General features: G+C 36.3%; 1 protein-coding gene across 2 annotated transcripts in view; it reads left to right on the top strand.

The window, feature by feature from the left end:
• HDAC9 (histone deacetylase 9) overlaps positions 1 to 22581 on the top strand; it is a 443223-nt gene that overhangs the window by 31393 nt on the left and 389249 nt on the right. For both annotated transcript variants that reach the window (XM_042888328.1, XM_042888325.1), the window contains exon 2: positions 5516 to 5629. In XM_042888328.1, the coding sequence (XP_042744262.1) occupies positions 5608 to 5629 (22 nt within the window). In that variant the 5' untranslated portion in view covers positions 5516 to 5607. The remainder of the gene's footprint in view (positions 1 to 5515; positions 5630 to 22581) is intronic.

Genomic DNA, 22581 nt, shown 5'->3' with positions numbered 1-22581 from the left:
TTCAAAAGTTAAGTGGGTACCGAACTAAGAATAAGGTGCCTGAATAGCTTCTTGTGAGATACTTAGTCCAGAACTGAGCATAGGATACTGAAGGCTTGGTCTATGGAAGCCCTAAATTCCCTCTGAATGCAGTTATATATCCCAGTAGCTCTTGTAGTTGACTTTGATAATACTGCCAGGAAGTTTGCACTGTTTGGCTTATAAAGGCTACTGCCTAAGAGTGTTATGCTGCATTATGCCATGGTTTTAGCTTACCTTATTCTTATGTTTGTAAACCAAATGTGGTAAAAATGCAATAAAGAAGCATATAGCTATTAATAACTGATTTGCTTTTTTGAGGTGATATCTCTTTTGTGTTAAGATGTTGGTGTGAATTCTAAACATTTGTGGTCCTATTTTTCTCCTTTTCCATATGTCAGCTTTCTAATCATACTCAGATGGTTCACGTAAAGTTAAAAGGGTTGGATGTTGCTAATTTGGAGTTAGCTTACATTGGTGAATTTAGTATATGTCCACTGTAGTTTATTGTCTAGTCGTAATACTGCCATGCAGTGTTTTTGAATAAGATCTGTAGCTTGGTTATTATTTTTTAGCATCTAATTTTCATTACATGTACTAGAAATACTCATTCAAGTTTTTTTTGAAAAGTTCTTTGAAAGAGATCTTTTTTTCCTAACTGTTGTGCACTGTAGTTATCAGTTGTTATTTTGTTGGGTTTTTTAACTTTCAGGTTTTTTTTTTTTAATCACGCATTTTGCCCAACTGCTCAGTGGATAACAGCATTTGTATTTATTCTGATAAGCTGATGCTTAGTTTCTACACACAAGCTGTTGTGAGAAGTTACTACAGTTCCTTTCCTTGAGGCGAATGACCTACAGCAATAAGAGAGAAAAACTTTGTCAAAAAGTAACAGAGCTATTTTAAAACAGTATATTCAGCAGAGAATCAACGAGATGTGATCAGGGAAACTGTTCATAACTTAATGAAGTGCAGCATTCTATATTTTTTATTTTCAAAATCTCTGCATAATGACTTTCTAAAAGCCTTTACAAGTAGACATAATTTGAATTTTTGTAGAGAATTCTCTTGGAAGAGAAAATCCTAGAGACACCTCTGGGAAGTAGTTTTGAAAACTATGTGCCTATGGAATCATTTCAGAAGTGCACATGAAACATTCATCTTAGGTAAGAGGGAAATGGAAGTAGAAATATCTATTTCATTTGAATCCTCTTAATTTGTGTTCACTATATCCTATTTCAGAAACTCAGTTCTCTAAGGAATTTTGAAATATAGGCACGAGATAGGAAAAAAAAAAAAAAGGTAGTCTGTGAATGCAGTCTCAGAATAGCAGAGTGAAAGATGACAGTTAAAAGGAATGGCATTAATTGATTTGCTTATTTCTTTTTAAAAGTGTTGTATCTGTTTATGGTAATGGGAAACATAAGCTTTATGGTGGCCACTGGGCATGAAAATCTAAATTCTGTTTCACCCTGCTTTTCTGTAACATTTTCAAAGCTGCAACTATCCTTTGGAGTACATGAACCACTGAATTTCTTTTGAAGTACAAGGAGTAGTATCATTGTTCCTGAGTTTTGCTCATTCAGGATCACAAACATAAGTCACTGATGCATTGCATCACCTCCAGTGATACACCGGAAGGTAGAAAGTAATTTGCTGTATGCTGGGCTATGGTGAAGTTGTGACACTAAGGGACATGATTTAGTAATGGGACTTGGTAGGTTGAGTTGAAGACTGGACTTGGTCTTGAAGATCTTTTCCAGTCTGGATGATTCTGTGATAACTTGGCTAACGAGTAAGAGATGAGTTATTGTCCAGTGAAAGTGGATTGCCTTAAGAGTTGGAGATAATATATAATGAGCCCTGCAATCGCTTTATCTTCATGATTTTATATTTTACACATAAAATTTTAATCTACTGTGGCCAGAGTTACTCTTTTTTTTTTTTTTTTTTTTTTTTTCCTTTGATTCAGTGCTAATGTATGGCACTGCAGGTCATACTGTATGACATTTCCTTAGTTAAAGGAAAGAAACGAAGCATATCAGCTTATAAGTAGAAGCGCATTTAAAAGAGAGTCTCTGTGTTATGGTATAATTCTGTATATGATTATGCGAGTTTTTCATGGTTCTAAATGTAAAGTCTGATAATATGAGTCTTCCATCATAGTTGTAAGTTGTTAAAACTGAACCTGAGCAATAACACTTGGCTTAATGAAACTTTTGCATTTCCAAGAAATATATGGAAATAGAGTATCAGGCAAGATGCCAACATCACTTCATAAAATATAAGATTACCAGTGCAGTTGAATTCACAAAATTAGTTAACAGAAATCTTTTTATGGAGATCCCAGAGGAATGTTTTATTACATGGGTGTTATTCTTAGAAGGTTTAGCTTCAATGATTACTCAGTTCTGATGCTCTCTGTGATGATTTTGGAAGGGAAAAATCCTTAGCTTGCTGATCATTAAGTCTCAGAGTAGCTGAGGATGGACTCTGGAATGGATCTCTGGAGACAGCCAGTCCATCACCCTCCTTAAGGCTGGGTCAGATAGAGCAGGCTGCCCCACGTAGTCTACAATCAGACTTTGAATATCTCCAAGAATAGAGACTCCACAGACTTTTGGCAGCCTGTTAAGAGGTGTTTGGCCTCACTAACAGTGGAAAAAGTGTTTTCTAATGTTCAGATGGAAATTGCCATACTTCAGTTTGTGCACAGTATCTCTTCTTCTGTCACTTCACATCACTAAAAAAGCTTGGCTCTACCTTTGCTTCTTAGTCCATCAGGCATTTATGCACACTGGTAGGCTCTCCCTGAGTTTTCTCCTCTCCTTTCTAAGAAACTGTCTCTCTCTCTGCCTCACCTTATGAGAAGGACATTCCAGTGTCTTCAGTATTAGCAATGTTTTCTCACTCTAATATTTTCATGTGACACTGGCACTACAAAGCCTTGAGCTAGACGCCGCTATCCCTCCTGGTGTACTTCACCAGAGTCAGTGCTGGACTTTGGGCTGCAGATCGCAACCTTTTGAGCCTGGCATCTCAGCCAGTTTTCAGCCTACCTAATTACCTGTCTGTGTTTCACCAGTTCATCTGAGGATGTCACAGGAGATGTGCTGAAAGCCTTGCTAATTTCAAGATAAATCACGTCCACTACTCTCAACAAATCAGCTGGCCATTAGGTTAGCCAGGCATGGTTCTCTTTCTTACATACATTTTGACTACTTCCCATCATTAACTTATCCTTCAGGTATTTAGAAATTATTTCCAAGATTATTTACTGCATCATCTTCCCAGGAATAGAACAGAGTATGACTAGTCTGTAACTCTCCATGTTCTCCTCGTTGCCCTACGTTAAGACAGGAATAGCATTTATTTCTGGTCTTTATGAACCTTCCTTGGTGCCGAGACTTTTCAAGGTAGTCTGAGTGGTCTTGAATTGACATCAGCTATCTCCATTGGCACTCATCAGAGTATCTCAACCGTCAGCTCACACGGGTTTGTGTATGTCTAACTTGTTTAACTTCCCTAACTCTATAGTTTTAGCAAAACTGGTGTCCCTAATGCAGTAGTTTGGTATAGGCACTGTTACTGTGTTGATGGAATGTGGAGCATCACTATTTGCAGTGAAAGAAACATGCCAAGTATACTGCCTTGCATAGGAATCAAAAATTACATGCAATTATTTTTATTGAGGGGAAGAAGTGAAGATTTGACGTGAAATGAAAGCTTAGCTGTTTGAGGAAATTCTGAGCTGATGGCGTGTTGTACTAGTGGTACTAGTTCAAAAAATAAGATAGGAAGATCTATGTGAATTGAAGTCGAAAGAAATAATAGTTTTAGCTTTTGTGATCATGAAAGTGTTTTTATCAGAGTACTGGCAAATCACAATGTTCAGACTTTTCTGTAATGTTTAGTTTAAATCTCTACTGAAAATTCATTCTGTTAAAGGTCACAGTTAAGTGTTAATATCCATTACCTTCTATGAGATACCAAAGAATCAGCAACTGAGGCTGGATACTGAATAAATGTATGTTGGATTCCTGGAAAATCTTCATTATCTCTGTAGCTGCTAAAATGAAATTAAATAATAATCTTAAAACTCCACTAGCCTGAACTGTGCACTTGTACTCATTGAAATTTCCTGAAGCTAGATGGGAAAGTAACTGCTTGCATCAGTCAACATAAAGATATGCACAAATAGAGCTTTTGGATTAGATTAACACTGGAGTCTGTTCAGTTTAATAGTGGTTACATCTAATGTTTCAAAAAACTTGATGCACAAGGTAAGCAAAGAAAAGTACTCAGGATTTCCATGAAGTATAATGAATCTTCCGGATGCTGTCTGCTGGAACACTGGCTGTGTCCAAATAGCATGCCTGTTTGTGCAGGCTACTTTAGTGGATATAAATGCAGAAGTTACATGTCTAAGTGTGACCTTCCCTTTCTCAAATGATAGTTAAGCTATACTTAAATGATTGTAATTGGTTAAAATATAAGTCACTAGCTGAAATTTGGCTGAGCTTAGCTTGAAACTAAATGTGCAGTTGGTGGTTTAAAAAAGTGACAAAAGCTGCTAAAATATTCAGCACTAAGAATATCTTTGGCTACTTAAATACTTCAGGAACTGTGGCTGAATAGGGTAGTTGCAGTCATTGTAATACACTACAACCTTCTCTTCTTTCCCATTACGCTGTTTATATCCTGCTTGAATGGAAATATATTTTCATTTCCTGATGGCCTCCTCTTTGCAGCTTAAAACTTTCAGCAGATGGGAATATTAGAGGAATATTATTACCTCTGCTTCTGCTTTGAGCTGAGAGTGCAATTGGGCTGTGAAAAGATACAACAAAATTGCAAAAACTTCCTTGCCTGGCTCCCGAGCAGCCCACGCTATTAGGAGCTGTCTTGGTAGTGTCAGAGATGTCATTAGCTAGTAGTGGAAGATCCATTAAACTATGCTAATTATTTCAGTGAGTTCTATTCTAAACTATGTAAATATTAGAGATAAAGGAAACAGTACATCTTCCAGAAAGGCTTTTGATATGGCTCTGCTTCTGCATGCTCACATTTCAAGGCTGACTGCAAAAGTCTGCAGTAAAACTATGAATTAGCCACTGCTTAGCTGTAAGGATATGACCCCTTTTTCTCTTCTTCAAGTCTTTCATACTCTTTCAAACAGTTCTTAAAATTCCCTGATCTTGCTGGAAAGATAAATGATGTGTTCAGTCTTTTCTTTCTCACACTGTGTTGTGGCTATAAAAGGACTGTTAATAGAAATTTATCTAGTCTGCCCTGAAGCTTAAGGATTTTCAGTTTTAATCATGTTTTCAGTGGTCCTTTGATTTTGAATTCAGAGTAAAAATTGATGTGACAGAAAGAACATTTAGTCTTGATAAGAATTTTGGATATTCTGTGTAATTGTGATTGACATCTCTTAAAATAGCATGTTGTTAATGTATAGGTCAAATATAGACTTTTTTTTCTTTACTTTCCACAGACCCACTGCATTTCAGACAGAACCTCAAAGTCTCTACAACATCTGCCAGTTTGACTTTACACCATCAACAAGTTATCATTCCATCAACAGCAATGAGCTCCACAACACAACCAGGTCAGTCTGCTTCTTTCTCTTTTTTTTGCACCCCACTCGTGAAGAATACTGTCCTGTGTTAGGATGTACAGAACTTTGTGGTGATGAAATGGATTTGGCAAGTGATTGATATGCCAGCTACAATTCATAAGATGTGACTATCTTAAAAAATAAAGATAGAGGCTATGCAGGTGAAAAAGCCTATTTTTCGGAGAGCGTCTTATCAGAATTTTAAGCCAGTGCTTTCTAAATATTTTTGTAAACCTTATAAAGAAATGGAATAATCACATCTGGACATGAATAACTATTTTAAAATGTTTTAATTTTTAATACTTGTGTTTAGTGATTACATTTATATTTGCACAGCTTCTTTTAAAGAAAGAATGCAGATGGCATTCTGTTTTTTTTAGCTCTAAAGTTGTATTTGCCCACACTGCAGAGCTTCTTCCTTTATGGCTGCCTAACAGGGGTTTCTGGATGTGCTTCATCTCATGCCTGGAAAATGAGCTACTGCAGGTAAATCTGCAGTAGATAGTGAAATATTAGTACCTATAGCCTTATAGCCTGTGTTCAAACTTCCAAAGAAAGAATGCTGCATATGGAACATGCATTGACTTGAGCCCTTTTGAGAAGTGAGAGTCCCCAGTTCAAATCTGTGCAATGTTGCATATGGTTCACACTTCATTCACCCACACTCCATGTATCTATTCCTAGTACTGTTGATAAAATAACCCTTTACAGGTGGCTTATTTTATAACTGCTTTGCTTTTGTACAAACAGCTTATAAAAGCATCAGGGAAAATGCTGTAACAGTAAGCTCTGTTTATGTGCTAGATGCCCTATCTCTTAGAAATATAATTCATTGAGGTTTCTTGGAGAATTGTTGTCTCTAGAGTTGAAATATGGCAGTAATTGCTCTTACATTGAGTAAAACAGCTAGGTTTCATGCTTTTTTGTTGCAGTGTGATTCAGTACATGCAGTGAATTATCCATATAAATCGTCATGGGGTAGGCAGTATAGAGGCATTTCTTTATTTTATCTGTATTCAAGTAACTAGTAAGAAATTATTTTATACTTTCCTAAATGTACAGTTCAAGTTCCAAGATACACCATTCAATTTGATCTCTTTCCAATGTATCTTTTCTTGCAGTAGATGGTATACAGAAGCCTGTAGCGAAAATGAAGCTGGTTTTCATTAAAAAAAAAAGTAGTAAATTTTCCAGTAATCTCATTACTATGAAAACATAAATGTTGCATTCATGTCTGCTGTCTTTCTAAATCCAATAAAGGAGAAGCATTCAATATAACAAGGTTACTTGTAAAGGAATCTAGGCATTTTAGAAATATTTCAAAAGAAATTGGATGCCTAAATGTCTTTAAAGGTAGTCCTTAGAGTCTACTCTTCCCAGACTCACTATCCTCAGTTACCCGACATCCCAACTGAGTTCCACTAACAATTTTGGTATGCTTCAGTGTATATTATGTTCAGTTTTCCTTGTTTTAATTAGTTCAGTGTGAAAACAAGTTAAGTATCTTTGACACACGAAAGCATCTGTGGAAAATTAAGCCACTGATTGGCGTGAAAGGGGAAGACAAAGCAAAGTGTGCTGATCTCATAGCAGGAGCCATAAGATAGGAATATCTTAAGTTCACAGATTTCTTAATGAATATCACGCAAGTGTTAGCACTTCTGTTCCATTGGCCGTATTTAGAGCATTCTTCTGGAAAGTAGAAATATATTGAAATAATTTCAGAACTAGTGATCGTGGATTTATCTTTCTTGCTGATGGGAAGTAGTTGGTTAGAAAACAGCTGAAACACTGAGCAACAGCTTGAAGAACACGGTGAGTTGCCTACATCGAATGAAAAATTGTTATGTGTTCTGTTAGCGCTTTTGAGAACTTCAGATTTTTAAAAGAACTTGTCAGGAAGCTTGCACAGTGTATAACTGAAGTGACTTTCATTGCTTCTAACTTCTGGTACAAACTGAGTCTTCATGCTTTCCTATTTGGAGATGTGAAACATGCATCTACTGTATACATCTGTTCTAATTTTCATTTTTCTAAATTGATATTCTCTGCTTTTCTGAGAGCTATTAGCTATGCAGCACATCTTTTAGCTTTTGTACAGATTTTAAGAGATAGAATGGTTTATATACATTTTATATGTACATCCTGACCACTGAACTTACTTTCTGATTCAGAAGGGAAGCAGGCTCACTGTTTGTTGCCTGTAGCACTACACTGATGTCCTCACATATGAACAATGCAGTACATTGTACAGAGCCAGGATTTCATTTAAAATACTTATCGCTGTGTTATCTCGCTGGAGAAGTTCTAGCACCTTTGGGAAATCACATTAGAGGTTGACAGACGGCGGGGGGAATGAAATCTCAGATCTGCTAAAGAGAATAAGACTACCAAATTCAGTGTATCTGTATCTAGTAGCTTAATTTCAATGTATAAAAAGTATTTGAGAGATTTAATAAAAAGTCAAGTAGTCAGAAAATGCCATTATTATGTTTGCCTGGAAAACTTTAATTAGTCTTCCTAAAATGTATGCAGTATCATACAGTGTGAATTGTATGTTGACATATTATTTCTCAGAAGGATCTGTTATTTGTTCAACACACAAAATGCTCTGTAGTCTCTTAATGAAAATCTACTTAATAGTCTTCAGTACGTTGTCCATTTTCTACCTGCACACTTTTCAGAGCAGATTTTGAGGATGAAGGACTTAATTCTATTATCTCTCTGAGCTCTTGTATGCTGCTAACAACTGCATGATCACAGAACTTGAACATGCTTATGGACTTCTGTTCCTGAACTGTAGTGAGATGTTGGAATGTTATTTTATTGTTCAATGGAAAGATGAGCAAAGGAATAATTAGAATTTTTAAAATAAAATAAAGTTTGTGTGGCCAACCTGATAGTCAGGTCTTTGCTTTATAAGAGAACTGTTTTACTGTGCCATGCTGGAGTTCTTCCTATCTAATGGGAAAATTCGTGGCTTCATAGCTTGCGTATAAGCCTTTTAGTAGTTCAAATTGCAGGCTTGCTCCTCTTGGAGCTGTGAGAGCACTTGGATTTAGTTATTTATTAGTTTTAAGGAAGAGGCCAACATTTCTGCCATTGCCAGTGTTTATCTGTGGAAACTTCATTATTTCACCAACCATGTCAAAACACCTGTTGCACACACAGGGTTATGAAATTCAAGGGCAATATCACTAGCAGAATCCACATTTTTCTTTTCCTTAGTCCCTGTCTTTTGCATGACATGGATTTTGGGAAATAATCATCTTCTGTTGATGCAGGAGTTAGTGGTGTTGCTTCATGTCTTAATGCTTTCTAGTGTTTGTAGACTAGTACATGGATATAGAAGCACATTTACAAGATGAGTTGCTTCTTTCTCTCCCCACCTGTTTTTGACTACGAAGGGCTTCTAGAGTGAATAGTGGCCTTTGTTAAAAGCTTGAAATGAGGCAACTTTTATCTGAACTCCGGTCTTGTGCCCTGCTAAGGGTAAATGCTGTGTACCAATCAGGATGAGCTTATTTCAGCATTTCTTCTCTCTCCTACTCGAAGGATTCCGAGATGTGTTTTCTGTTGTGTTTTGTCACCTTTTCATGGTGTATAATCAATGAATATTAAGATGTTTATTTCATAATTATAACAAGAGAGTTTGGCAAAGCAGATAATGATAACAAAAAGAGACTAGATAGAATGCTTACCCGTATCCTGGGCTCACTTACAAAATGGCAGCAGAGCAGATCTCCAGAAGAGATCCTTCCCCACTGGCAGTCAGCTCTTAAATGGGTCTAGGAGAGGTACAGCCAGGCTCCACCCCTTCCAGCAGCACAGGTGAATTGCCTTCACCTGAGCTCCTGTGGCTGACTCATTGCTCACCTCTGGTGATCAATCAGAGGTTCAGGCCGTGACTCAGCAGATCCCATACACATGGTAACTCAAACTTCTGCTACAAGAGTAGTCACTGTAATAAAGTGAAAGAGATTATACTGATAGGAATGTCCTCCCGTTTGTGTGAATGCTTAACACTTGATTGTTAATGTTTTAGAAGATTTAAAATTACTGAATGCTCTTATTGAATCATTTTACTTCTAAGATTCTGCAGTAGTGGATGAAGAATGCCTCGTACCCCCAGAGAATTATTAATTGGATTGGCACTGACATGGGCAGCAGTTTTAATGATAAAAGCTTGCTGGAAATGTGTTGAATAGTGTTAAAGTAGATGTTTTCATGCTCTTGCTTTTTTTCCCCCTGAAAATCTTGTGCCTCTTCAGGCAATAGATTGCCATATTCTGCCGCAGCCAGTAGTTAGAGCAGTTTAATGTAATTTCTTGGTGAGAAGCTGTAAACATTCCCATTTAGTATAGACTATTCAAAAACACATTTTCTATCATTCAATACTGGGATGCTACTTCATATAAAAGTCAGTCTCTGTGCCTTCTGTATCACTTGAATTGTCCCTAAGGTTTTTGTAACATCAGTATTTTTTTGTCATGGCTGTAGATTACAGCAGAATGGTATTTCTGCTTTTTATTTTAGGGTTTATCTGGCCCACATTTAAAAAGCTTATGTATGAAGCTTATGTATGTACACTCATATGTTCTTCTGTGTAAACAGCATACCTTAAAAAAACAAACAAAAGGAAAACAAACAAAAAGCAAGTTGCAAATTGGTAAAGCAGTGCAACTCTGTAGCTGAATTTAGCCATTTCAAGGATGGTTTGTTCTGTCAGTGAGAAAGCTTGAAATGCTATAGGAGGCTTAAAGTATTGTGCATAGTGCTATACTTTTCTGTATTTTCCAATGGGATCTCTAAGTCCTTGAGGTATTTCTATTAGCAGAAGCTTTGTGCTGTGGTGTAGAAGTAGAGGAAATATTTATTTAGAATTGCTTTCACTTGATAGTTAAAATGTCAGAAAGGCCATTGAAAGACCTGATGTGGAACTAGAAAGAATTATGCATGTTTTATTGAAATAGTATCTGAGAAATCCCTTTATATAGGATTTGTTTGCAGCACCAATGCACATAAGTATTTCCTTAGGTTGTATGATGGTGCAATGAATAGGTCTCCTGTGTAGCAACATTGACTTGCAATAACACTGCAACTTGTTAAATTGATCTCAACTCTCTGAACCTGGAGGGACTTGGCTCTTTCTAATCTGCAGGGCTAGGAAGTAAATGCTGAATCCCAACAGGGAAGATGCTGATGTTTTGTTGTTTGCTTTGCTTGTTATAAATTGTAAGATCATTAAGGAAATGTTTACATCCTGTTGCTACTGCATGTTCTCTACTGGTCTGTATTTAGAAAAAGCTTTAGACAGAAAAAAAATATATGTTTATTTGCTCTTACATGGAATAGCTGAACTGTTGTTTTAAGTGAGACTTGTTTTTCTGTTTTTCTATAATACTAAATAATACCCAAGTGGTGAATTATTACTCATGGATGTATTTTGGACTCATTTATCTCTGACTGCCTAATGTTTTGAAATGTATCTCCTATTAACATGGTTGTGTGGTTGGGGATTTTTTTTCCTGTTACATAAATACCAGTTCAGTTCCCAAGGATTCTAACCCTTGCTTCTTTTCTGAACAGATCATTTAAAATTACTTCAATACAGCATTTCTTACCCAGATCTTTTAAAAGAAAAACAAGACCTATTAGGAATGGTAGTCCATAAATGTTTCTGTAAAGATCATGGGGATTTGAAAATGCTGGGTTTTTGTCTTGTACCCAGAGAAAAGTTCAGGGTGATCCCATTCTGCCCCCCTGTCATCCTGATCGTTCAGATTTTGTTCTATGCTTGTCACTGTGAAATTAAAAATAACATTAGAATATTTAAGTTGAACCACTTCTATTAAAAACAAAACCAAAAATTCTTCACTAGTTCATGGAATTACTTCAGGTAGAATCATCTCTGTTGGGGAAGATGGGCAAGTGATGTTGATAGAGGATATTCATAGATGATATAGAAAAAGTACCTGGAAATCCAAACTGACGAGCAGCTTTGTAGCTATTGCAAACTATTGCTAAATAGAAGGCATTATATTATGGAAAGCTGTCCATCGATTAGGATGAGAGAGCTTCTCAGCATCCCTGGGATCTTGCTGGTTTTTAAAAATATGCCATTGTTGGCTCACTGCTAAAGAGAACAGATTCAAAATTTGTGGAACTTACTCATTTACAACTAGGTAAAATCAGGGTTTTTTTTACTGTACCTGTAATTATGGAATTAAAATCACAGTCATATTTTTGATGTTTAATATTTTGGAAATATTTTTTCATTCCTTTTGCTCTTCAATATTACTTATTTTTTTCAGGTCTTTCGTATTTTTAAGAGCTGCTTGTTGCTGCAGTCAATCTGAAAGCGATTTCAATTTCCTCAATAAATTCTGGGGGAACAGAGAGGAGCTGGGCACTGAATATTGCCAGTTTCTGCTGTTACATCACTTTTTTTTCTGTCTTAATTCTGATTTTCTTTAATAGATATTGTTTCTTCCCCTTGAGGAATTGCTCGCTCCCTCTGTTTTTTTTGTTCTGCTTTTCTCTACTTTTTCATAAGTCATTTTCCTCATAGACTAAATATAAAAAATGCTTCCTGTAGACTAAATACAAAAATGCTTCAAATTGGTATTACTGCTGCTGATTTAATATTAAAATCCAGTGAAAGGTTACACTAGTGTCTAGTAAGAGTCCATGAACCAGGAGATAATTCAAGAATATTGTAATTGTATAAGCAAATTTTTAAATGCTATAAAATCTAGGAACATATTTTGTTTTAAATACCTATACATATACATAAAGGCAAACATGTTTTTATTTTGAGTGACCTCAGGAAAGGCAGATCAGCAGATTGCATTCCATAGAGAATGAAATGTGGTATTGTAACTCGTGTCAGCTAACGTGATTCTGATGAAATAAAAGCTACAGCTTTTCAAACAAATGGTTAATATTTTTGGTGGTAGAAAGCTTGCTTGATGTAAGATAATTGTTGAGGAATATAATTAGGCTTCTGTAGTATGTGACAATCTGTTGAAAATCGCACTATCCAAAATCATTACAGCAGTAAATGAAATAAAAACTGTCTAACAGATCTCAGAAAGCATCGTGCATAGGGAAAATTTTCATTCTCTGAAGATTTTCCTAGGAAATTTCTCTAGAAATTTATTATTACTTTAACATTATTCACTACTTTTATCAATTATCTAGACAAAAACATTAATACTGTTAATGCTAAGATCAGTTATGTTGGAATAAATGTTTTTTAAGGTTATATGGGTCCATTTGATGAAGTTGCTTCTTTTGAAAAATAAGCATTTTCATCAAATAAAGGAAGCAAGGATGTGTAAGAGGAAAACTGTAGAACATTCATTAAAAGGAGCCTGTAAATATCTTGTAAGAGTGTTGCCAGCCCTATGGCTTGGGAGCTGAGTGCTAGGTAATGCTTTTGCTATGGTGGCCAAATCTGGTATTGGGGACAGAGAGAAGCTTTGACTGAACAGCAATGAATATGTCTTAGTTTCCTTTTCAGTGTTAAGAAGAGCTGGTCAGAGTCAAGCTAAACTTTTCCTTGAGTCTCCCTTTAGACTAAGCGTACAAAGCTATTCTTAGAGTGCTGGTTCTAATTCTGATAGCAACATTTCCAAAAGGGCTTTGAAAAAGATTTTTCAAAAATAATGCTGAGTCTAGAAAACGTAACTTACTGAAAGAAAGAACTCAGTCTGCCTTCTTTTCAGAAGGTTGAGAGACTATGTGATGTAAAAAAAAAAAAAAAAAAAATGTATGACTACTCATTTGCCAAAGATTTTAGATACATAATATATTTAATCTTATAGAGGAACTTTTATGATATCTGTTGGCTGAAGATGAAACTAGACAAATTCAGGTTAGCAATTAGGCTTCTTTTTTTCAGTCTTGCAAATTAACCATTGGAACATGCAAGTTAACGATAGGGATCTAAGTCTTTGTGTGGCATATCTTTACAATCTATTAATCATGAAAGCTGTCCAGAAGTTGCTTTAGTTGTTACAAAATATATGAAAAAGTATTTATGTGCTCTTACTGAAGAGAAGTCTGCCATTTCTCTAAGTAAATCTGGAAAATCAGGAAATAATTCTTTGCTTCTGCTTTGCTGCCTGTAACTCTAAGCTGTTTTGTGGTAGCACGCAACTCGCACAATGAAAGCATCTTGCTTTGCTTTATTAAAGCTTGGCTGCACTTGATGTAAACTCTTCAACCTAAACTGTGAGGCTTTCCCTAAGTACATACATTTGCTTTGAGAAGAGGATGGAAATAGCGTCTCAAACCTAAAGGATCAACTAAAGGAAATGACTATGCCACATTAATTCCAGGAAGTGTTCAAGTCCCATACTGTGATGTTGGGATCTGAATGCTGTACTGGGCCTTGCCGCTGTGATGTCTGAGCAGCTGCAGCTCCTACGGATAGGCAGGTGGATTTGGACTCGTGGCCACTTCTAGGCTAGAAGCTAAGCAAAGCCATCATGGGAACCTGCTCTTTTGTCCATGGGCTGCTAAGTCTAACACACACACAAGGCTCAGAAAATGCCATCAGAACTGTAAGATTTAGGGAATTGTTTTCATAGTACCTAGATAAACAACAAAATCATTTTTTAAATATCTCTCTTAGCTTGGAAAGCCCTTAAAACTCTTATATTTGACAATGCAAGTAGTGTAGGAGGTGCTCAGGGTTCTCTGCACAGCTGCAAACTTATTTTGCTTCTGAATGATCTCACTCATCAGGTTGCTGATTCACTTCAGTGAGTACTAAATGGTTTGGTGTCAGGAGTCACTGCTGTGTGTCTGTCAGTGTGTGGGAAGGGAGATGGAGAAATGTCAGCATGGGAATGCATGAGAGCAGCCAGCAGTGGGAGATTGAACAGGGGAACTGTGCAAGTCAGGAAGCCACTAAGGGGAGATTGCATTTTGAGAATGGCCTTGTTCAGTGGTGGACTAGAATAAGCACTTCTGGTTCTTCCTCTTCTCATTGACTGTTCAGTTGTTCCAGGTATATTTATTTGTGTGGCCATAGAGTGAACCAGATCTGGGAGCTGATCCAGGCTCATCTGTTCCCAAGGGGGGGAAAAAAAGTATTGTTTTTAGCCTGGATTGGTTTCTTATTATGGTTTACTACATAGCCACACAAACAGTGATATTGGCAAGGAAAAGAAGAAAGATGCAAGATGAAGTTATGTACTGCCTTTAAAAGAATTGCTTACAAGTAATCTTTAAGCAGAAGCATGGTAAGTCTCCAGTACTGCAAGATTACTTAGGACTAGGTAAAGCTGGAGGGAAAACACCAAGAACTTCATATCTTCAACTTATTGGCCATTTCTGGTCTTTGTATATTAAAAGAAGCCAGTTCTGCCTTGAGCTTGAAGGCCCACTGGATTCAGCTGAGATGACCAACAAGTTCACGTTGTTGGTCATAAAGAGTGCCACTTCAGCATCTGGAGTATTTTACTATTTATTAGGATTTATGCATCAGAAGGCAGTTAGAACCATGTGAAACTTGTTTTGATGAAATGAAATGCCCTATTCCTGGAGATGTTTGAGGCCAGGTTGAATGGGACTCTGGTCAACCTTATCTAGTGGGCGGCAGCCCTGTCCATGGCAGAAGGGGTTGGAAATGGATGGGCTTTAGTTTCTCTTACAACCTGATGATTCTGTGAAAGATCATGCAATAATTTATAACGTTAACTTTTTTTTTTAGTGATCTGTTCCTAAAATATAAAATGATGTATTATACAGAAATACAAATATGAAGTCTTCAAACTTCCTTTTAATTTCTTCATTTGTTAAATTAGCTGCTTAGATATTGATGATATTGAACACTTTAAAAAAGGTGTGTTTACCAACTTTTAATTTTTCTTCTACCCACACACCACATCCTAATTTTGTCTTTAGCAGCCCAGATGTGTTTCTGCAGAATAAGTGCTTCTGTAGTGATAATTAAAACACTTACAACAGGTAATTTTCAGATTGGGAAACTCATAAAAAGCAGGACTATTTTTTAGCATCTTAATTTTGAAGCTGGTGATGATTTCAAATTTTCATTACAAACTCTGAAATGTTATAGTTTGTGAAATATGTTAATCTAGAAGTTAAGTACTGCTTTGTAGCATATCGAATCTGAAGGTCTAAAGGGACCAAACTTAAGACAGTATTTTGTGCTGTGTGACTTCTGGGTTGGATCCAGGCTCTGCTGAATGAACGGAACTTGTGGTTTGAAATTATGTCAAGACACTTTAAAAACCCTTGATCATCCCTGTGGATGCTAGGCAAACACCTGTCTTAAAAATTGATGGTAGTATGGATTGCAGGATCTTGATGACCTGATTCTATGTGTGATTATATCTGGAAGCACGGATTTCTTTTCCTTCATACACTGCAGTTTAGGCATACAAGATTTGTAAACTCTTAAGATTTTTTTTTTTTTTCAAAGTTTACTGTGGTCTGAAATAGATCAATAAAATAAATATCTTATTTTCAACTGTTGCTCATGTCAGATGGGGAAAGGATTTTGAAATCACATAATTCCTAGATAATGCCTATTCTGTCTGTGTGCTAAGCTGTGACAGAAATGTTTTAGCTGGGCAGCTGTCAGGAGTCCTAGGGCAAAACCTAATTCTGGAGAGAACTGTAGTCTCTGAGGCTGTGATGTGGTATGCTGGAGGTACTGGCTTCTGGCTGGGAATTTTGGCTTCTAGAAAGGAGGGCAACCTAAGATTATGTGGCAAAAACTCATTTCAGTGAATCTGGAATGTTTGGGATTTTTTTTGCTCAACTCACAGACAGTTTCTATGAAAACAGAGCAGCAAGTCGTATTGGTATTTCTCAATTCCTAACCAATGTCCTTTGTCACATATTATATTTAACTACTGATCAGTCTGCAGATTTGAGAACTGGTGATTGCTACTACCCTTTTTGCCTCTTCGTATTTTCAGCATGGGTTCCCTAGGGCTTGCTAGTGTTTCTTTTCAGTCTCCTCTTTGATGGATTCATTTATTTAATCTTTTGATATAGATAATGCTAAGTCTTGTAGTATTTTTCAGTTTTATCTCTTAGATTCTCCATTTGCCACCTAAAAATGGGTATCTTCTTCTAGTTAGTGATATTGGAAAAAACAAAAACAAACAAAAAAAGCCAGAAATCTTTACTTTGCATCTCCACCTTCCACTCTTAATGGTATTTTGGAGAGTTACCTGTTCTTTGAATAACTTTTTACTGTTGGCTACTATAAATTTTAGTGCAATATATCGTAGAAGTGGGATCAGGGTTACTATTATCCAGTCTTCTATGTTGCTTTATATTTCTGAGTTTTGTTTGATTGTTACTGTGTTTATTTTTTCATTTCTACCCAAAATATATTACTTTTTAATTTTCCTTTGTATTTCATCCTATTTATTTATGACTCTGCACCTCCTGTATTAGGATAATTAGAATTCTAATATGTTTTTCTATAACGTTTGTAACTCTGCCAATTTTCTTTTATCTGCAGTTGTTGTATATTGATTTTTTGGTTTTCCTTTAAACTGCACAAATATTCTTTATATCTAGTCCTTCTGAGACAGCTTTCTTCTTTCTGACATTACATCATAACAGTTGATCCATGAAACTTCCTCTAAAGCATTCTTTAGGCAAAGAAATGTGATTTCTTGATAGTGTCACTCCAGTGCAGTGGTGTGTCTGACCTTGATACTTAAGTTGCTTCTATCCAGAAACTGTATGTGGACAATAAAAACCAAAGGGAAAGTTATCTTATGCAGGAGTGCGTACGAGTTTGTTAATCTCTCACTGCTTAATAGCTCCTAATTTGCAGATATAGTCATTCTCAAGTGTCTAGATTATGTATAAACCAGGTTTCATGTCCCTCCCCATTTGGCTTGTAGGACTTGGCCACAGCACAAATGAAGAAGATGACAGATGCTCACATCTGTCTTCCTCTACGTACTAATGTATTCAGCTACATCTGTTCTCTGCAGAAATTAGATATTTCTTCAAAACTAAATGTCTGTGTGATACATATATGGATGTTTCACATTGTCTTTATTTTGATTCTTGCTATGCTGGTCAATGGAAAGTGACGGGAATGGAAAATTTATGAAGGTTTACTTATCTGGGGCATGGTAGAGGAAAAAGATGTTTTCTGTAAGTATGCAGACTTGTTAATTATTGTGTATTCTCACTGTTCTGTGAATCACATAATGTCCTAATCAGAGGTGCAAAATGATGTTAATCGTTTCAATAGTCAGCTTTCTAACTCTGAAACAGCATTAGCAATCCTTTGTCTTGTTATAACATGCAGCCTATGTGCTATTTCCACTTAATTGGGATCTTCTCATTAAGAACAGAGGGAGTTGAGTCTGAATAATGATGCCAGCAATGTGTTTCAACAGAAGCTATTTAACAGAAGCTGAGCAGATCCTCTGCTTTAAAATGAAGAAAGAAATAAAATACAACTAGTCTGCACTTTGAGGCAGCAGCATTTTGAAGCAGTACTCTGCAATAAAGGCTCTCTAGGCTACATGAAGAAAACAGACATCAGATATTTTTCACAGCTTCCCCTAGGGTACTTGCAGTTGTTCCTCTAGCCTTGAAATGTATCTTTAGTGAGGTCAAGTGAATACAGCTCATTTAGATATTCCTGACTCAGCTCTCAGAAGCTGCTGTGGATGCTGACAGCTCTTCTGTATTGCTCAAAAGATGTCTGAGATACTGGTAAATCTCGTTTATTTTTTTTGCATCAAAACATTCAGAATTTGCCTTAGACAAGCTTTTGTGGACACGTTTTCAAGTAAATGTAAGCTATGATGGGGTAATCTTGAAATAGCCTCTGAGTGCTTTGTATATTCTGTTCAGCTTTTTCTCAAAACATAACATCCCTGCACGAAATGACTACATAACTTTTCCCTCATGTTATTTCTGTGACTTCATCATTGTTTTACCTTCTCAAACTGTTATATTAGAATATTTGTTTTGCTTGGGTACACTTGAGGACTCTATTTGCTCTCTCTAGCTGAAAATGCAAGAAAGTCATGTGTGCTCTCCGTTAGCATCTAAGGAAGTTGTGACAGATGACGAATAATGTTTTGATATCAATCAACTATTCAGGAGTACTTACAGACTTGCAGAGGGCAGGGAGGCACCTGTCCTGTGGGTGCAGTTTTGTCTGTACAAGGCAATTTAGTAATATAGGTCTTTCAGCAATATAGGAAACTCTCAACTGATCAACTGAAAAATGATCTATGTTCTCCCTTGAACCTTTCTCATGTGTACATTTAATATCCTCATGACAGGGTTTAATTGTACAGGAAAGACCTGGTATATTAGAATTAAAAAATCGTGTGTAAATTGCATATGCATTTCTGTGCATGTATATCTGCAAATAGGCTTTCCAGTGCCTTCTAGGCTTGCAGTATTCATGGTTTTGACATCTGCAGAGTTTTAGAAGGAGCTTACAGTCACTCTAAATCATGCATGTTTTCTTGTTCAATATTAATGTTCTAAGATGGTGGGGACAATATTTACACTACCTAATACATTTGGTTGCACAGCATGCAGAGATAAGCTGTCCTGGCCATCTATAGATTCTATTGGGAAAAGAAATTTTCTTATGGAGCAGTTGGATATATGTGCTCTACTACTAGGACATGCGGGGAGAATGCTATTTCTGTAGCAAATCAGCCTGTTGTCTAGCACTTTCTTCTCCTTCCTGCCACTCAAGCTCTGTAGAGATGCTTTCTGCAGTCCTGTGGAGAGATTGGAGGTGGGCAAGGACTCTTTAATTAGTTCACATGATGTTTTATTCATCTATCCATCCTTCCATGTTGTGCAGTGACTTTGCCACAAGAATTGCACAAAGCTTTTCTTAACTGTAGGCGGTTGTTCACTTATTAATGTAAACATCATGTGCCTGGGATGTGTGAGCCCTAAAAATAAACCTGTGGAGATAAAAATAGAACTCTGGGAGTACTGAGATGCTGCTTAATCAGAACCAGCTGCAAGCTGTCTAGAAAATGTAAGTTATATGAGCCAGATGGCTTTTGCCCTTTTTGCTTTAGACAGCATGTAATTTGGGTAACTACAGCTACAGTAATGTATTTTCCCAGTCAAACTGTTTGATAAACATATTTGTTTCAAACAGACACTTCCAATTAGAGAACCAGTAAAATGTTAATTTATTTTAATATTTCTCCAGACGGGTAAGCCAAGGGAAGGTTACATAATGCTGCATTCAGAGGCATGCACAATAAATGCTCATGGCTGTATTTGGTAGGAACTAGATCATGATATGCATCTTTATACAACAACTCTTTTACACTGGGGAATAATCCCACTGAAATTAGGGTGAGAATAGCTGAAATGAAGTTGGTGGTGTAATGATTGATGGGATTTATGGAGTAAGTTTGTAGGAGTAAAGTACTATACAAAATGTAAGTGCATCATAATGATATGTGGTCCTGCTTCTGGGGACCTGTCATTGGACAAGTCAGCAGTCTAGGAAGTGAGAATCTGAAGCTCAAGTCCATTTTATCTGATGTGGAACAGTGTGGGAGAGGGAACTCTGCTTGGCATGAAAGGGCTTGAATGTGACTATCTCACCATGCAATAGCCTCTTTGCTCTATTTACAAAGTCTACAAGTCTACTTCTGGGGGAGCACAGTGTGAAATGAGCAAAGCCTCCAGATAATTCTATCCATGTGCATCTAAGTTGTCGTGTAGAATAACAATTATCAAACTAGGCTAGTGTTTATGTGAAAACCTGGGTGAAGGAAATGGAATGTATTTCAAGATGCAGCCTCTTTTATGAAATGTTTTAACAAAGCCAAACTATACAATCCTAAAAAGCTGTGATCAGTTTTTGTAGCAGATAAAAACATAAAATCAAAAAATACAGAAGATCCAGAACTGAATTTTGGCATAGAGAAACGCCTCTGAAAACAAGTGTTGGTTAAGGTGCTTACTTCACTGGAAGCTGATAGAAATCATATACAGCTGACATGAAGCAGGCATATGAGTGATAAAAAGTCTTCTTATTTGTCCACCACCCATTTGTTTTGCATTTTCCATGATAACTGGACTGAGATTTTAATGTTCTTTTGTTTGTCATTATTATTTTTTCCTCAGCCTTGGCCCTCTTTGCTTTAATTAAATGCATACTTACATTTTCTGAATGGGATGCCTGTTCTTCCATACCTTTTTCTTTATGTTCAGTAAGAACTTCTCTTCATCTGACCTCCCAGGATTTCTCAACTTCTGTGCCTATCATACAGATTGTCATCACTGTATAAAGTTAAATCTTTTATGAGAAGCCATGTGAGAATTCCAGCCTACTTCTGAAGGGAGCAGTAGCTACCTGAGCTTGCTTAGAGATGGTTGGGTAGGAATCTTTTTTTTTTTCCTAAATATTTATATTTAAGTATATCTGCAATGCAAAGCTGTCTGAAATTGTTTGTGTGGCTTTCTTTCCTTGCCATTTAATTCTTTTGCACCTGTCATGCTCATGAGTCATGAGGCTATTATTATTTTTTTTTTTTTAAACTATGGGAAATAGATTTATCAGTCTTTTTCAGGCCTGTAATTTTTTATACTAAATGATGTCAGGCAGAATTTTAGGTTACAGGCTTTTTGAAAGTATTTCAGAATGAAAATAGCTTTCAGAAGTGCTTTTAAAATGCGTTAATTTAGATTTATTTACTTTTTTAAAATTGCACTTGCTTGGTCTATTTGATCATTGGCTGAAACAAGCAATGATTTAAGAACCTGAAAATCATTCCATGCCTGAGCATGACTGCAAGTTCAATTTACAAGTGGATCTTAAAATAATAACTTTTATAGTCAGGTTCTAAGATGTTTTAGGTTTAAACCAAATTATAGGAATTTACTAGTTCTTGACAGGAGAAGAGAGAAAGCTGTGCAGATGAATTTTTAAGTAGCTGTATACATGACACACAGTCTTAAACTGATGAATGTCTGGATTTAGACATTTTTTTTCTGCATCCCAACTGTAGGAAAAAAAAAAAACCCTCTGATTTGATTGCATCATGCTCCCTCACTTTAATATTTTGTCTGTGACCTAGAAATGGTTCATAGCCTTATTTACCATAGGATAAATACGACTGACTCTGAAATGGGAGAACGAGGAAGGGGGAATGAGATCCCTTGAGCTCTTAGGTTGACATTTTAGCATTTCCTCAATTAAGAATCTACTAGAGAAGAGAAATAATGCATTGCCTATCTAGTACTGTCACCCAATTTAAAGCAAATAATTGACTTTTTATTTGGTGAATACAATGTTTTTAAGGTTCAACTTTCTTTTCATGTGCCATATGTAAAAGGCATTCCAGCACAAAATTTACTTGTTCTCATGGTTTTTAGCATACTTCTTTTGTGCTTAAAATAATAATAATAATAGTAATAAAAATAAAATTAAAAATTTGAAATAACTTGGGATTATGCTGATTCTCAGCTGTTTGAAACATATTTAGTTTTTGTATAAATCCATGTCTAGGGTGGACCACAGAAAGATGTAGGAGATGCACTCAACAGAAAGTCATGCTAGGACAAGAGACTGCTTTCCCTCACTGCTCTTCATTCAGGGCTTGTTTCTGCTGGAAATCCCTGAGCATTTTAGCACCTGATATACCTTCTCTGGATGCGCTTTAGGCTATTACAGCAGTTAAATCATACCAGTAGTTTAAGTATTAGGCTATATACTAGTTTAAATATTTACTAATCTGGTATATCTTGACTGAAGAGTGGCATGATGTCTGGCCTTTTGGGGATCAGCCTTGTGAAAAGGCCTTGATGATACACAAGTGGGGCACTAGTGGGAGGTAGCGTTGCCCTAGCTTTGTGTTTTTGCAAGATTTCTTATTAAATGAATCAAATGAACTCATTTCCAAATTTAAGAAATTATAGATTTGCTT

The sequence above is a fragment of the Lagopus leucura genome, unplaced genomic scaffold (assembly GCF_019238085.1).
Source record: "Lagopus leucura isolate 7727_CA_CO unplaced genomic scaffold, USGS_WTPT01 Super-Scaffold_100157, whole genome shotgun sequence".
NCBI lineage: Eukaryota > Metazoa > Chordata > Aves > Galliformes > Phasianidae > Lagopus > Lagopus leucura.
The sequence above is the reverse complement of the archived record's forward strand: the minus strand, read 5'-3'. Positions and strand labels throughout refer to the sequence as shown.